This window comes from Pongo abelii, chromosome 14, assembly GCF_028885655.2.
Source record: "Pongo abelii isolate AG06213 chromosome 14, NHGRI_mPonAbe1-v2.0_pri, whole genome shotgun sequence".
Taxonomy (NCBI): domain Eukaryota; kingdom Metazoa; phylum Chordata; class Mammalia; order Primates; family Hominidae; genus Pongo; species Pongo abelii.
Genome location: NC_071999.2, coordinates 116454492 through 116468781, shown reverse-complemented (window position 1 = coordinate 116468781; position 14290 = coordinate 116454492). Strand labels below are relative to the sequence as shown.

At 44.6% G+C, this 14290-nt stretch overlaps 1 protein-coding gene across 1 annotated transcript in view; it reads left to right on the top strand.

Moving 5' to 3' along the window:
• The window catches only part of COL4A1 (collagen type IV alpha 1 chain), a 157407-nt gene that overhangs the window by 98963 nt on the left and 44154 nt on the right, over window positions 1–14290 (top strand). Inside the window, exons 14-22 of the mRNA XM_024230972.3 lie at window positions 346–372; window positions 527–577; window positions 1709–1753; window positions 1841–1894; window positions 3645–3686; window positions 5645–5729; window positions 6517–6552; window positions 8776–8940; window positions 12275–12370. Of these exons, the coding sequence (XP_024086740.3) occupies window positions 346–372; window positions 527–577; window positions 1709–1753; window positions 1841–1894; window positions 3645–3686; window positions 5645–5729; window positions 6517–6552; window positions 8776–8940; window positions 12275–12370 (601 nt within the window). The remainder of the gene's footprint in view (window positions 1–345; window positions 373–526; window positions 578–1708; window positions 1754–1840; window positions 1895–3644; window positions 3687–5644; window positions 5730–6516; window positions 6553–8775; window positions 8941–12274; window positions 12371–14290) is intronic.

The window sequence follows — 14290 nt, the reverse complement described above, 5'->3', positions numbered from 1 at the left end:
CTGGAACTGGGTTGGTCCAAGCCTGATCTGAGGCTCACCCCGCTGGATCAGGGCTTCTTAAATGTGCCCCAAGTTGGAGATGGCTTGGTCAGCAGGAGGGAGCCGGGCTGGGGGACAGAGGGGGGCAGGGCCAGTCAGCATGGGTCAAGCATGATAAACCCTGCCCTGCTTACATTTATACCAGTCAATGCCAAGTGAGTGCTGAAGATCAACGTGAATTTCTTTGTTAGTATATCAGAAAAAGGTTTTTTTTTTGTTTTTGGTTTTCTGCTGTGTGTGTAATGCAGCATATAACAACTGATACAGCTGTTTGATAGTGCTGATCTGTCTCTCGAATTCTTTCAGGGCCAAAAAGGTGAACCTGGATTTCAGGTCAGTACCCAATTTCTGCCTATCATTTTTAGGTCAAAGACCATAAAGTACAGATTTAAGTTACAAGTTTATTTCACCTGAAGTTTAATGTCTATCTAATTTAAATTTTGCTTAAATAGACGAATAAATCTCTTTGTCTTTTTGTTCGTTTAAGGGGATGCCAGGGGTCGGAGAGAAAGGTGAACCCGGAAAACCAGGACCCAGAGTAAGTGCTTTCCAAAGTCCTTTTATCATAAACAGTTCTCCTTCCATGCTGAAAATCACAGATTCACAGAAACACAAGAACAGAAAAGGCTTGTGGGGACTTCTAGTTTATCCCTTTCATGCCCCGAAGGGCTTTTCTGAGACTCTCCTGAGCTATATCAGTTGCAAGGCTTCCCAGGCAGGCGAGGTCCTTCCCTGTTTAAGGATCCGGCACTGAAGGTGCCACTGCCGGCTGTGGAAAGAGGCTTCTGAAGAGCCCTGGGCCATCCCTGAAACTTTCGATCCTGCTCTAAGAGCAGCGGGTTGGTTGGACTTTGCCACCCAGAACACCAGATGGTGTTTGCACAGCCACAAGCCTGAGAGGCTGAGTTGCTTTTCACTTCAGGGATGGTGGTGATGTGAGACCCACCTCACTGCCAGTCAGCTGGGATGGTTCTGGTTTCTACCTGGAAGCAGCATGCAGAAACCTGCATTAAATGAAGCATTTGCATAAGCTTGCAAATACTCAGCTGCCAATAGGCAAACTTCTCTGATGTTAGCTTTGCTACCAAGATACAATCATATTTTAGAAGACTTGTAGCTCATCGGACTCCGCTCTTTAAAAATGGAGTTCTCTTATATTGTAACTGTTTCATAATTATTCATCATATATTATATTACTTATTATTGCGGTATTGTCAACTTACATAGAGCCCTCATTTACCTTGCTTGTGTTTCATAGGAGAGACAACATATTAAGCTATCTGAATCAGAGCTTTGGTGTTATATCCATTATTATATATATATATATATACATATATATATATTTAAGACAGAGTCTCACTCTGTTGCCCAGGCTGGAGTGCAATGGTGTGATCTCGGCTCACTGCAGCCTCCGTCTCCTGGGTTCAAGTGATTCTCCTGCCTCAGCCTCCCAAGTAGGTGGAACTACAAGCACCCGCCACCACACCCAGCTAATTTTTGTATTTTCAGTAGAGACGGGATTTTGCCATGTTAGCCAGGCTGGTCTCGAACTCCTGACCTCAGGTGATCCACCCGCCTCGGCCTCCCAAAGTGCTGGGATTACAGGCATGAGCCACCCCGCCGGGTCTATTGTTTATTAAATACTAACGTTTACATCTTTGTTCTACAGGGAAAACCCGGAAAAGATGGTGACAAAGGGGAAAAAGGGAGTCCCGTAAGTGTTTCTCTGTGATTTTTACAAGCAGGCTCACTGTTCCCGCCACTGGCCTCTGACGGTTACTGCTTCTCTCTTCGGTTTCAGGGTTTTCCTGGTGAACCCGGGTACCCAGGACTCATAGGCCGCCAGGGCCCGCAGGTAAATGCTGGCACTATTGTGAGCCTTTATCTTCACTTTCCAATGCAACCCAGGAGTCTGTTTATTCTTTCCTAAAATAAAGGACTCTGTACTCAAAGGAAAAAAATTATTTATGCTTCTTCTGGGTAAAAACACAATTTAGTGGTTTCCTTTATGTTCATGATTTTTTAAAAAATAAAAATATATGAAATGTGCCACTCATTCAAATTTTTATATCTTTTTTTGGTAGTAGATTATTTTTTTCCTGATCATAAAGCAATAGAAAATACAGAAAGATAGCGCGAGGTAAAGAAAGCTTACCTAATTTTTTCTATTACCTGTTCAGAAATGGCCAGAGTTCACCTTGTTCCTATGTGCATACACAAGCAGGCAGTTTTTAAAGGTGATAGTGAACAATACATCTTGCTTTTTCACGTAATGATAGAAGGAGGATATATTTCAACGGCCATCGATGTAATTATGATGTGAACATCCATGCCTTTTGTTGCGTGGTATTTAGGCCATTTCCAAATTTGTATGCTTAAAAAGTATTTTTGCTCACTTGTCTGGTCATTTCTCTGTCAAATTCCTAAAAGCGTAATATTGGGGTCCACAGTCAGACACTTGTTTTGAAATTTTTGCCACATGCAACCAAATTGCCCCAGAAAGTCCTTCTGCCAGACCAGGGCCCTTTTAGTTGGGGAACTAACTAAAAAAAAAAAAAAAAAAAAATCTAAAAAATATTTGTCAATATGACAGGCAGAAAAAGAAACCTCATTATTGCTTTATTTTTCTCTCTTAATATGAGACTAGGTAATGTAAGTCTTTACTAGTATAGGAGATAATTTTGGACTAGTCATCACCAAAGGCGAGTGGAAAGCTGCAGGGAGGGCCTCAGTAGCCTACGGTTAATTTATTAAAGCCACGGACAAAAGGAAGAAACCCTTGGCTGTAATTTTTTGAGGAAGTAAAATCCTGTAAATTTTAAATGGTAGATATATTTAGAATATAGTGGCTAAGATATTTCTATCCTCTAGATATTTCTAAAATTCTTCTGGTATTCATATAAGAAAAATCAAAACATTCAATTCTTGTTTACTGCCTTAATTTAAAAAGAAAATATATACATTCATGGTAAAATGTACATATCTTCAGACTGTTTAAATCATTATGATGATGTTTATATAAAAATATTTGATATGAAAGGGTTAATTTCTTTGAGTTTTTCATCTACTATGGATGAGATTAAACCTTAAAGTGATCAGAATTTATCCACTAATATTTTCAGTTAATATTAGATTTTACATTATGACCTCCATGCAAATTTGAGAAAATCTTCACCTAAAAACATCATATAAAATGATTTATTTACGAAAATATATTTGGAAATCATGCTTTTATATTATTTTATTTCATTTCTCTTTTTAAAATTGAAAAACCTTGGTTGCCAGTTCCACTCATCAATGATTCTGTTTTCTGAGGAAGTGTGCAATTGACAGGACAAGTATCTGGGCTTTTGTTAGGAGAATAATTAGCCCCCAACTCACATTTTGCAGAGATCTTTATTCTCATGTCTCATGCGCATGCGGAGCAAAATGAAGTCTGTTCATTTGTGTTGTAATCGTCACAGAATGAGAGATACTAAAGAGAGAACATAGTTTTAATGTACTGTAGGCACACTCCATTTCACCAGAAGAAATGTTTAATCTGCTTTCTGCAAGACAATCTTTATAGTAAGACTATGCAAGGAAAGTTATTTTTTCTTTTGTAGGGAGAAAAGGGTGAAGCAGGTCCTCCCGGCCCACCTGGAATTGTGAGTAAGAGTGCTGTCCCTGGGTCTGTGAGAGCGCTGGGGGAGGAAGGAGAGGAGATGCAGGGCACACGCCCACAGCTGTCTCTAGAATTGCATTTGTTATGTAAAGTGGTTCATGCTACTTGAAATGATTTTCTAATTTGTTGTATGGAGTTTAGTATTTATTATTTTTATTATATTTTGATAATTTCTGCACATCTTTAAATCACTGAAAATGAAAAGGTTTGCACATGGATGAGAATATTAGCAACATATTTGACTCCTTTTTTTTTGAAATGGAGTCTTGCTGTGTTGCCCAGGCTGGAGTGCAGTGGTACGATCTTGGCTCACTGCAACCTCTGCCTCCTGGGTTCAAGCGATTCTCCCACCTCAGCCCCCCGTGTAGCTGGGATCACAGGCGCCCGCCACCATGCCCAGCTAATTTTTGTATTTTTAGTAGAGACAGGGCCTGACTATGTTGGCCAAGCTGGTCTCGAACTCCTGATCTCAGGTGATCCACCCACCTTGGCCTCCCAGAGTTCTGGGATTACAGGCATGAGCCACTGTGGCTGGCCTTGACACCTTTTTTAAAAAAACATGGTCCATTGAGGAAAATTTTTGGAAGAGAAACAGGTCATCTACAATTTAACTATCCTGGTAAAACAATTTTTATTTTTGCAAATAACATTTTACTACTGGTCAACATACATATTTTGCATACTTGTCAGTGATGTGTGTGACATTTAAAAATGGGCATTATCATCTTTGCACATATCTTCACGGTGATCATTTTCAGTGTCCTATCAGAGAGTTGTGCTCTAATTTTTTTAGCCATTTTGCCCCCAGACTTTTTTGAAATAATGAAAATGTTACCGTTCTCTCCTTTGCTGCCTTCCCTGCAGTGCCACAGGTAATGCGTTCACACAGCCCATTTTATTTATAGATTTACGTTGAAGGGTTTTACTTTCATTTTTTAACTGACAAAAATTGTATATATTTATGGTATACATCATGATGTTTTATATATATAACTTGTGGGATGACTAAGTCAAGCTATTTACATTGGCACATTTTAATAATATCTATTAATTGATACAAAGGAATTATATTTTAAAGGTAATATGCAAAAGTTGACTTTGCCACTTGTCTTGAATTTCATTAATTTAGAATCAGGGTCAGTGAATTTTCTCCTTGTTAATGAGCCAAAAGTGCCTCTTCTTGTCTTGCGACCTTAAGGAAGCACCTACTTTTTTTTTTTTTTAAGAGTGTTCCTCTCATAATACCCTGTAAGGTGAAACATTCCATTTATGGCTTGTATGTACAATTAGAAATTATAAATCTAAGCCTCAAATTGATGTTACTCCATCTTTATCTCACTGGAGTGTTAACAAAAGTTGCTGCCGGGCAAACTATTACAAAAGGAAGCAGAACCGCCTGCCTGGCAGGATCCTTTGCAGGGATAGTTACAGCATGTTTATTCCATATGCTTTTGTTGTTGTTGTTGTTTGTTTGTTTGTTTGAGACGGAGTCTTACTCTGTTACCCAGGCTGGAGTGCAGTGGTGCCATCTCAGCCCAGTGTAACCTCCACCTCCTGGATTCAAGCGATTCTCCTGTCTCAGCCTCCCAAGTAGCTGGGATTACAGGCATATGCCACCACGCCCGACTAATTTTTGTATTTTTAGTAGAGTTGGGGTTTCATCATATTGACCAGGCTGGTTTCGAACTCCTGACCTTGTGATCCACCTGCCTCAGTCTCCCAAAGTGCTGGGATTACAGGCATGAGCCACCGTGCCCGGCCTATCCCATATGTTTTAGAGGCTTATCCCCTTCCTCCTTGTCTGCTACCATTGCTGCTACTTCACTTTCATGTTTCTTGAAATAAAAACAAATATGTACATTTCTTCACTCATACTGCTTTACTCTACAGGACTAGCCACTCTCATGCCACGGGATGATCACCTTTTCCTTCTCGATTCAGGTTATAGGCACAGGACCTTTGGGAGAAAAAGGAGAGAGGGGCTACCCTGGAACTCCAGGGCCAAGAGGAGAGCCAGGCCCAAAAGGTAGCTTTCTTGCCTTTTTCCCCCCTCCTCCTCCTCCCCCTCCTTCTCTCCTCCTCCTCTTCCTCCTCCTCCTCTTCCTCCTCCTTGTCCTCTTCCTCCTCCCCCTCCTCCTCTTCCTCCTCCTCCTCCTCCTCTTCCTCCTCCCCCTCCTCCTCTTCCTCCTCCCCCTCCTCCTCTTCCTCCTCCCCCTCCTCCTCTTCCTCCTCCCCCTCCTCCTCTTCCTCCTCCCCCTCCTCCTCTTCCTCCTCCCCCTCCTCCTCTTCCTCCTCCCCCTCCTCCTCTTCCTCCTCCCCCTCCTCCTCTTCCTCCTCCCCCTCCTCCTCTTCCTCCTCCCCCTCCTCCTCCTTCTCTCTCTCCCCCTCCTCCTCTTCCTCCTCCCCCTCCTCCTCTTCCTCCTCCCCCTCCTCCTCTTCCTCCTCCCCCTCCTCCTCCTTCTCTCTCTCCCCCCTCCCTGCTTTCTATTTCTTCCTCTCTTTTTTTCTAGTTTTGACCTGTGTTCCTCCATATTTTGGAAGCATCTGCAGGCCTTGCAGGACTGTCTGTGACCAGGTCTCCTCCAAGTTCCTATTTCACTGTCACAACGGGGTTCAGGAGCCCTTCGCTGTAGCTTTGAGAGCAATGCATTTCCAGATTGGGGGCTCGGGTGGTCTCCCGCTCTGTTTTCTATGTTCCCTTTGGCCATGGACACTTATCAATGCACCAAGCAAGGCTTTCAGTAGAGAAATAAAAAGTATATACAAACGGGTGAACTGTTCTGTTTGATCCAACACTCTCTTTCTCTTTTAAGGTTTCCCAGGACTACCAGGCCAACCCGGACCTCCAGGTGAGACTCCTTAACTGATTTGTTATAGCATACTTGCACACCTTCTGTGCTGTTCATATTCTGAATATATAATTTATCATGAAAGTTAGATATTTGCACACAATCGGTAGCAATCTTATTACATCTTTTCTCGTGATGAGAGCAGAGTAGACAAGTGCTTGTAGATAAGTATCTTGTCTTTTGTAAGTGACCGCTTAGCATGTTAATGAACATGTACACCCTTATGTCTCTCCTAGGGATCCAGATCTATTCTGCCCAGCTCTGATGTAACCCCACCAGAGCCAGCCTGCCCCCCTCTTTTCCCACGGCTCCCGCTGAGCAGGTCCTGTCTTTCCACAGAGCCCCGATTCTAGCACAGTCAGGGGCCTTCCTCCTCAGCATCCTGACCACTTTCCCCTCTCTCTGGCATGTTCCCCAGCTGGAGATCAGACTCCAGGACGAAACCCCTTCCAGCTGCTGTGCCCAGCCGCAGCCTTGCCTCCCTGGACCCCGGGGCTCCTCAGGGTGAAGTCATGCTCCAGTCACTCCAGACGTGCCAACCTGTGTTTCCTGGCAGATTGTGCTTTGCAGAGGCTCACTGTTGTCTCTGTCCATATGTGCAGATGCACGTGTGTACACGTATGTGCATGTGCATCTGTGGTATTCTCCCAGGTCCCAGAGCTGACCCAATAAGCATCTGATAGAAACGCTCACGTGCCCTAGCATTGGCACACAACAGAGTGTTCTCAGCCTTTACGCTTTTTGCTTTGTTTTGATGTTTACATTTATTTTTGTTTTTATCCCCGTTTATTGTTTTATATTTTTTTCCTTTCCAGCTGGTCTAAGTTCTTGCAGAGCACCCTTTTTTCCTTTATTGGGAACAGATGACACCCCTCACAGCCCACGCCTGGGTCAGGGCAGGGCCTTCGTCCACTCCCACTTTCTCTCTTTTCTGTAAAAACTCTGAATCTGCCCTTAAAAGCATCCCTTTTGTCTCTTCTTAATTCTTGGATTCTCGGGAATGTGTGACTTCATGTCTCCTCGCAGAAGCCTTGTTTACTGTCTACAACCTTTTATCTAACCCTTAGTGGTCTCTTAACTCAGATGCTTGATAAAAAGCCATTGAAGTTGCTCTGGCTGGAGGAGTTACCCAGGTCCCCCTCCCAAAGTCGCTGTGCTCCTCTGTCCAGCCCTGTCCTGGGCTCGCCTGTGGCCTTGATCGTTCCCTCTGCCCGCCCCCAGCTCCCTGACTGTCCTTCTCACCCTGAGGGTCTAGTTGGCCTCATGCCCAGGTAGTTCCTTCATTTTCCTCTCCATTAGACATGCTGCCCCTCCTCCTTCACCACTCAGGAAGGGCACACAGTATTTTGTGGAAGCCCACAGGGGCCGCCCCTCAGGGCCCTTGGCTGCCTTTGAGCACGTTGTACTTGTGGCTTTTCTCCGCAGTGACAGGCTGGATGTCTCAGGCTCTGTGCCCCTTCGGTCAGCCCTCTTCCCTCTCCTCTCCATGCTGTTCTTCATTCCTGCCAAGTCTTCCTGCGTCCTGTTTCCCTCCACTGTCCTTTTTCTCACACTGTCCTCATCACAGCCTGATGCTGGGAGCAGATGCTGGAGTGTCCCTCACAGGAGCAGCAGAGCTTTCTCCGTGCAGCCTCCTGTACCACCACTCTCTCAAGCGTTGCGTACAGCCTCAGCTCTCCCAGGGACGCATGGTCTTATCCCTCACGGAGTTACAGTGGCCAAACCTGACCCGATATGTTCACACCTAATGGCTACTTTGACTTCAAACCCTCTTACAGAACCATCTTCTGTGTCCTTAGTTTTAATTTTCTGCTCTTTCCTCTAGATTGCCAACCCAGTGACCATGCCTTTGCTTCAGGTCCACTTTAGCTTTGTTGAATGACATTTCTGTGCCCTCATTCGCCAAGTAGAAATGCAGTGCACCCTCTACAGCCTTTTAAAAATATGTTGGGAATACTATTTGCACTGAGAGAAATTCGCAGAGTTTAATATCTACGTAATGAGTCCCTGTTCCTTGAAGTTAATTTGTAGGAAACATTTGACTGTCAGCATGAAAAGGCAAGACACCTGCCAGCTTAATTTGGTTTTACATGTCTAAAGCAGTTCCCTTTTCAGTGATGGTCTGCTTGGATTTTTACCTTGAACAGAGTTAGGAGAATGAGCTTGTGCTGTAGATGCTAAGAGGCCCTGAGGTTATTGATGTGAGCTTCTGTCTGGTTGCAGGCCTCCCGGTACCTGGGCAGGCTGGTGCCCCTGGCTTCCCTGGTGAAAGAGGAGAAAAAGGTGACCGAGGATTTCCTGGTACATCTCTGCCAGGACCAAGTGGAAGAGATGGGCTCCCAGGTCCTCCTGGTTCCCCCGGGCCCCCTGGGCAGCCTGGCTACACAAGTGAGTTCCCTCAGAAATGGTTTAATGTGGGGTCCAAGCAGATGCCAGGGTGCCGGGCAGACCCAGGCTGGGGGCTGGGTCTGCTTCTATTACAGCCAGAGTGTAATAGAAAGGCGTGGATTCTTCTAATCATCCATATTCCTCTAAGGGAATCTTCACAGAATTAACCATGCTACAAAAAGCAGTAGTTAAAATTTAAAAATAAAGCTGGTTTAAAGGAGTAAATAACACGTTAACCACCTCTGAGACTCCTGGCATCTAAAGTTAAAAAGCAAACCTGTTGAGTTATGTAGTTTTTATTGAAAACAGAATACATTCTTCTTCATCTAGAGATACAAATGAATACTAGGACACACACACACACACACACACACCAGAAACAAGGAAGACAGGATTACATGGGTAAAGATTACATTAGTAAAGTCCAGAAAAGCCAGCCTTTATTCCAGAAAAGCTGAACATGTAACATGGAAGTCTTGACTCAATTAAGATAGCCGTGTGGTCCCAATACAATACCAAAGCAAATTCAAATAAAATCTCCGAGGATTTAAGTCAACCTGTGCAATGGAAGTGTGTTCAGATACTTAGAGCCAGCCTTTGGAACCTGCTGGCTCAAAACCAGCGTGTGCTCTGTGGGGCCCCTGAAACACGAATCCTCTGTGGGGTTGAGAAAGGATTCACAGGCTTCAAGTCTCAGCAAGATTTATTTGCTAGAATTCAAGCACATCTTTATGAAAGGGAGTTCTCATGGATGAGGCCACTGTTGGGGGCTGGGCCAGGACTAGATGGAGCCATGGATTCCAGCCTGGCAGCTTCGATGGGGAATGTGATCTGCATGAATTTGGGTAGGAGAAAGAACAGATCATATGTGACTTTGGGGAACTTTTCTCCTCTGCTCTTGTGATTGTGTGAAACATGGGAAAAGAAGATAAAATATTGCAGTCCTGGAGACACTCAATCCAGAGTCTCCTTTTCTCTGTGTGTCTGAGAGAAGGTTGTGAGCCTGACCAAGGGGCCTTTGGGTTCCGGATTCATTCAGCGGGGAAGGGAGTGCCTGGGAGGCAGCAGGCAGGGATCTAGCAGCAGTGACGAGACTCAACAGATCCTGCTGTCCTGGAGCAAGTATTCCGTGGGGCAGACAGAGGTTACCCAAGACAAGGGAATTCTCAGGAATGCAGGAGATGATAAGTCCAGGGATAAACTTAAGCAGGAGAGTCAACAGAGGGTTCTGGGGTCGGGGGTGGGCAGGGGATTGGGGTTTTAAGCAGAGTGATTTACAAAGACATGAAAGGGGTGAGGGAGCCAATGGTGGGGAAATCTGGGAAAAGGACATTCTTTTGGATATTTGTAATTTTGCAAGTGATGAAATATAAACACACGTCATGTAAAAATATGAACTTTACACTCTTGTTAATTGAATGGGATGTGTTAGCTGAACACATTGTAATATTTACTATTCCAGTTTTTCTAGGTGGCCTTTTTAGTCCACGTAAATTAAGTAATTCCCAATCACAGAGTATTGAGTAATAATTTAGAAATGAGATTTGTATTAAGATTTATAATGTATGTTAAAGAGGCTGCATCTTAAAGCCATTGCTACCTCAGGACCTATTGATAGAGCATTAACCATGCAATGCAGCCATTTCTGCCTCTAAGTTCTGCCACTGCGTTCTTGTCTCAAGTGGGTACAGCCAGCTCTAAACCATCTGTGGCTGCAGATACCCTTGATGAGAAGGTGTTGTGAAATGTGAACTCTAGACTTGCATTTTAGAACTCCTCAGAAATAATCACTGCATAAAATGAATTTAAATGGACTGTGGTGAGGATGGACTATTTTTTTTTTTGTTTGTTTTTTGTTTTTTGTTTTTTTGTCAGGGATATGAAGGGATTCTGGTTGAGCTGAAGCAGGCAGGAGTTATGTTCTGGAAAAGGAGCGTAACAGTTACATGTCTCTCAATATTCTTGAGCATACATTTCTAGAGTCAAGGAATTAGTGTACCCTAGGCTCACAGGGATGAGAGATGTGGGTTCTTTCAGTAAAGTAATTTAGGGGCTGCTCTTTGAAGCATAAACATGGAGTCCACTTTGTCTAAGACAGATGGTGCCAGCTGCACCAAGGTCGAAGGGCTAATGAGGAGCCAGGCAGGACCAGAGTCACCAGGAGCAGGTCCCTACAGTGGCCGTGGGGGACCCATGGCGACCCCACTCGGGCTTTCTTGCCTCCTGTGCTTTGTGGGGAGAAATTCAGGGAAAGACACGTAAGCACATAAGCAACAAGCAAAGCAAAAGCACCTCCCCCATAGTTCCTACACAGCAGAAGCTAACTTGTTCTGCTGAGCTCTAAACCAAGTCATCAAACAAGGTGTGGGCTCTTTTTAGGCATTCTGGTTCTAGCTGTGGTGGGTGAGCTGGAGAGTTTACCTTGGTTAATGCATCCAAGCCCGAGGGAGGGCCCCACAGCCCCACTCCACACCCTGGGGCCCTTCTATAGTCGGGGACTCGGGGTGTCCAGGTGACAGCTGAACAGAGACTGCCCATGACTTTGTCATTAGGAGAAGACCCTGTAAGGGAGAGGGGAGGGCCTTGAGTGCTGGTGCATGAATGTTAGGATTATGCCTGGGCAGAGATGCTGGATACCAAGTTGTTCACTGTGTCTTTTTTCTTCAAGGATCTTGGGAAGGAAATACAAACTCCATCTCAGTGTGTATCCAAATCATAAAACAATAAACAATACTGATATTTTTTACTAGAACCTAGGACAGATGGTGTGTACATTACTGCAATTTATTTTTATGCCTCTTTACATAAATGATGCTCAGAATTGAATGTGAACAATTTGAGGCATTTCCTCACGGGCAGTCTGCAGCTCTAAAATAATGATTAGTTTTGCTGTAAATTGGGTTAGAGGGGGAAAAAAGGAAGAAAATTTTTCTAGTCTCAGCTTTGATTTAACAGATGCATGACCCTGGACAAATCACTTAACTTTCTTGAGCCTCAGTTTCTTCGTCTGTAAAATAAGGGTGATGGTAGGCACTTCGCAAGATGAAATGAAATAGTATACAGGACAGGGCTGATGCACCTACAGATACTTCAGAATTTGTGAAATAGAAATGTTGGCAGTGATGGCTTGGGATGGTGAGTGGGTGGTGGGTGGTTTGTGGTGATTATGTGTTGCAAGTGGTGGATAGCCTAAGATGATTTTGAAACAAACTAAAGCTGAATTTCTAACACTTATCAAATAGCCTAAAATATTTTGGTTTTATAATAGAGGTTGAGTTAGGAGAGGGTAAAAACACCTAGCTATGATCCTATAACTCTGAAAACTCAATTTCAGATGGAATTGTGGAATGTCAGCCCGGACCTCCAGGTGACCAGGGTCCTCCTGGAATTCCAGGGCAGCCAGGATTGATAGGCGAAATTGGAGAGAAAGGTAAGACATTTTGATTCTTTTTTTTAATGGTGGTCGTGTCTGTGCATATGATTTTTTCTCCCATACTTACTGGCTTTGGCGCCAAGTGAGGGTGGGCAGAGTTAGGGCGTAGGTGCCTTTTATTTGGAACCCTCTTCAAAGTCCATTACTAGAATAAGCATCTTCTGGAACTTAGTTGATGATCTGGGAGGGAAAGGTGGAGACAGCACTGAAAGTCAGAGTTTTGCCCTTTCTCCTTTCCGAGGACCATGAAGTCAGTCTTGCTACGGTGGGCGCGATCAGCAGATAAAACTCAGACCGATTTGTTACCGCAATCTTTCCATTCGTGTTTGAGAAGAGACTTCTGTTATCAAAGAATGCTCTTCCCTCCTTCAGGCAAAGTCAAAAATCTGCGCATGGAATGCTCACCAATTCTTCCAGTGGTGTTTGCATCATCAGTGTGAGCAAATCTGCCGTTGATGCATTAACCAGCTTCACTCTGGGCTCTTGGTTCCATCTTTAATCTTTCCAAGTGTTTGCCTTACCACCCACACGGGACACTTATTTGTCTCTTCCGCCATCCTGGACACAGAGGTGGATTATCACTGCATCAACAGTCCTGCCTTAGAGGGGAATAAGCAATGGATATTCTGATATTTATATGCCTGTTAGTAATCCGAGAGTAGGACAAATAGGAGGCTGTCCCTCAAATCAACCCCACTGTGTACCATTTCTGCATGTGGACTGTAAACACGTTTTAGTCTTCAAACGTGTAAGACAGAAATGATGCATGGACAAGTTTCAGCCAGCATCTTAGAATTCTGACAGCCACATACACTGCAGGACCTGAAATGGAAGTGATCTTGGGTGTCATCACAGGGGTGCCACTGATCTGAGTCAGTGTACAGTTTGGGTTTTAACGAGTCTCTCTGCTCTAGTTACCAGGCGCTCAGTACTTTCTGAGATGGGCTGTTCCATTTTATGACAGATCCAACGTCCAGAGGTTCTTCACACTGCAATCTTAGCTATCCATCCCCCAGATCCTAGGAGAAGCATCTTTCTTCTCGAGTCTTCCCATTCCTCTTGCGACTGCATTGTCTGCTGGGAATGCACCTTGTCTCCCCACCCACCTGAAGCCTTGCGAACAGACACACCCACGAATGCCCCAGTGCCCAGAACTTAGCTGGGTTCTCAGCTGTGTTGTACCGTGCCCCTTCCACTGATGGGCTCCTGGTCTGCCTCCTAAAAGAGCTCGAAATGAAACCGTATGCCTGCTCCCACACTTCAGGGGCATGGCCTACCTGCACTGGCCCTGTTTTACTTCTGACTGAGGGGTGTCCCAGGGCAGAGTGGGCAACAGCAGTGCCCGCGTGGGGCTGCCAGCCAGGGCAGGGATGGGAAGAACATGGCCACGCCACCTCAAAGTCCCTGGCATGGGCTTCTCTATGAGCACTTTTTGCTCTGTATTATGCCTGATTTGTGCCTAGAAACCAGACATTTCAATATTTAAGACACAGGAATAGCTAAGACAATGTAAGGTCTCTGAGCTTGGCTTGAAAATCAGGACTTTAGATGTTAGAACTTCCAAAGAAGGGCATCTCCTCTCCTTTTTCAGGGCTGCAGTCTGTCTCCTCTTCTGTCCTGGATCACATATGGGTTCTTGCTTTTGTGGCTTCTTATCCCCAAGTCCACCAACCAGCGAAGTCCGTGAACTGCACTAAGCACTCAACCAAAGAGAAAGGGGATGGGTAGTTTTCACATCACAGACAAAATTACAAAAGTCAAGTCTTTTCAGGCTGAGAGGCACAGTTGAATTTCTGGACCACTTTTTACTGAGGCAGCCCCTGTCTTTTCGCTGGGAGAAGAACTTGGATCTTTAAGCAGTGCATCTGTGGTCACACATGATGCATGCTGGGGGCAGTGGGCCCGTTCATTGACAGA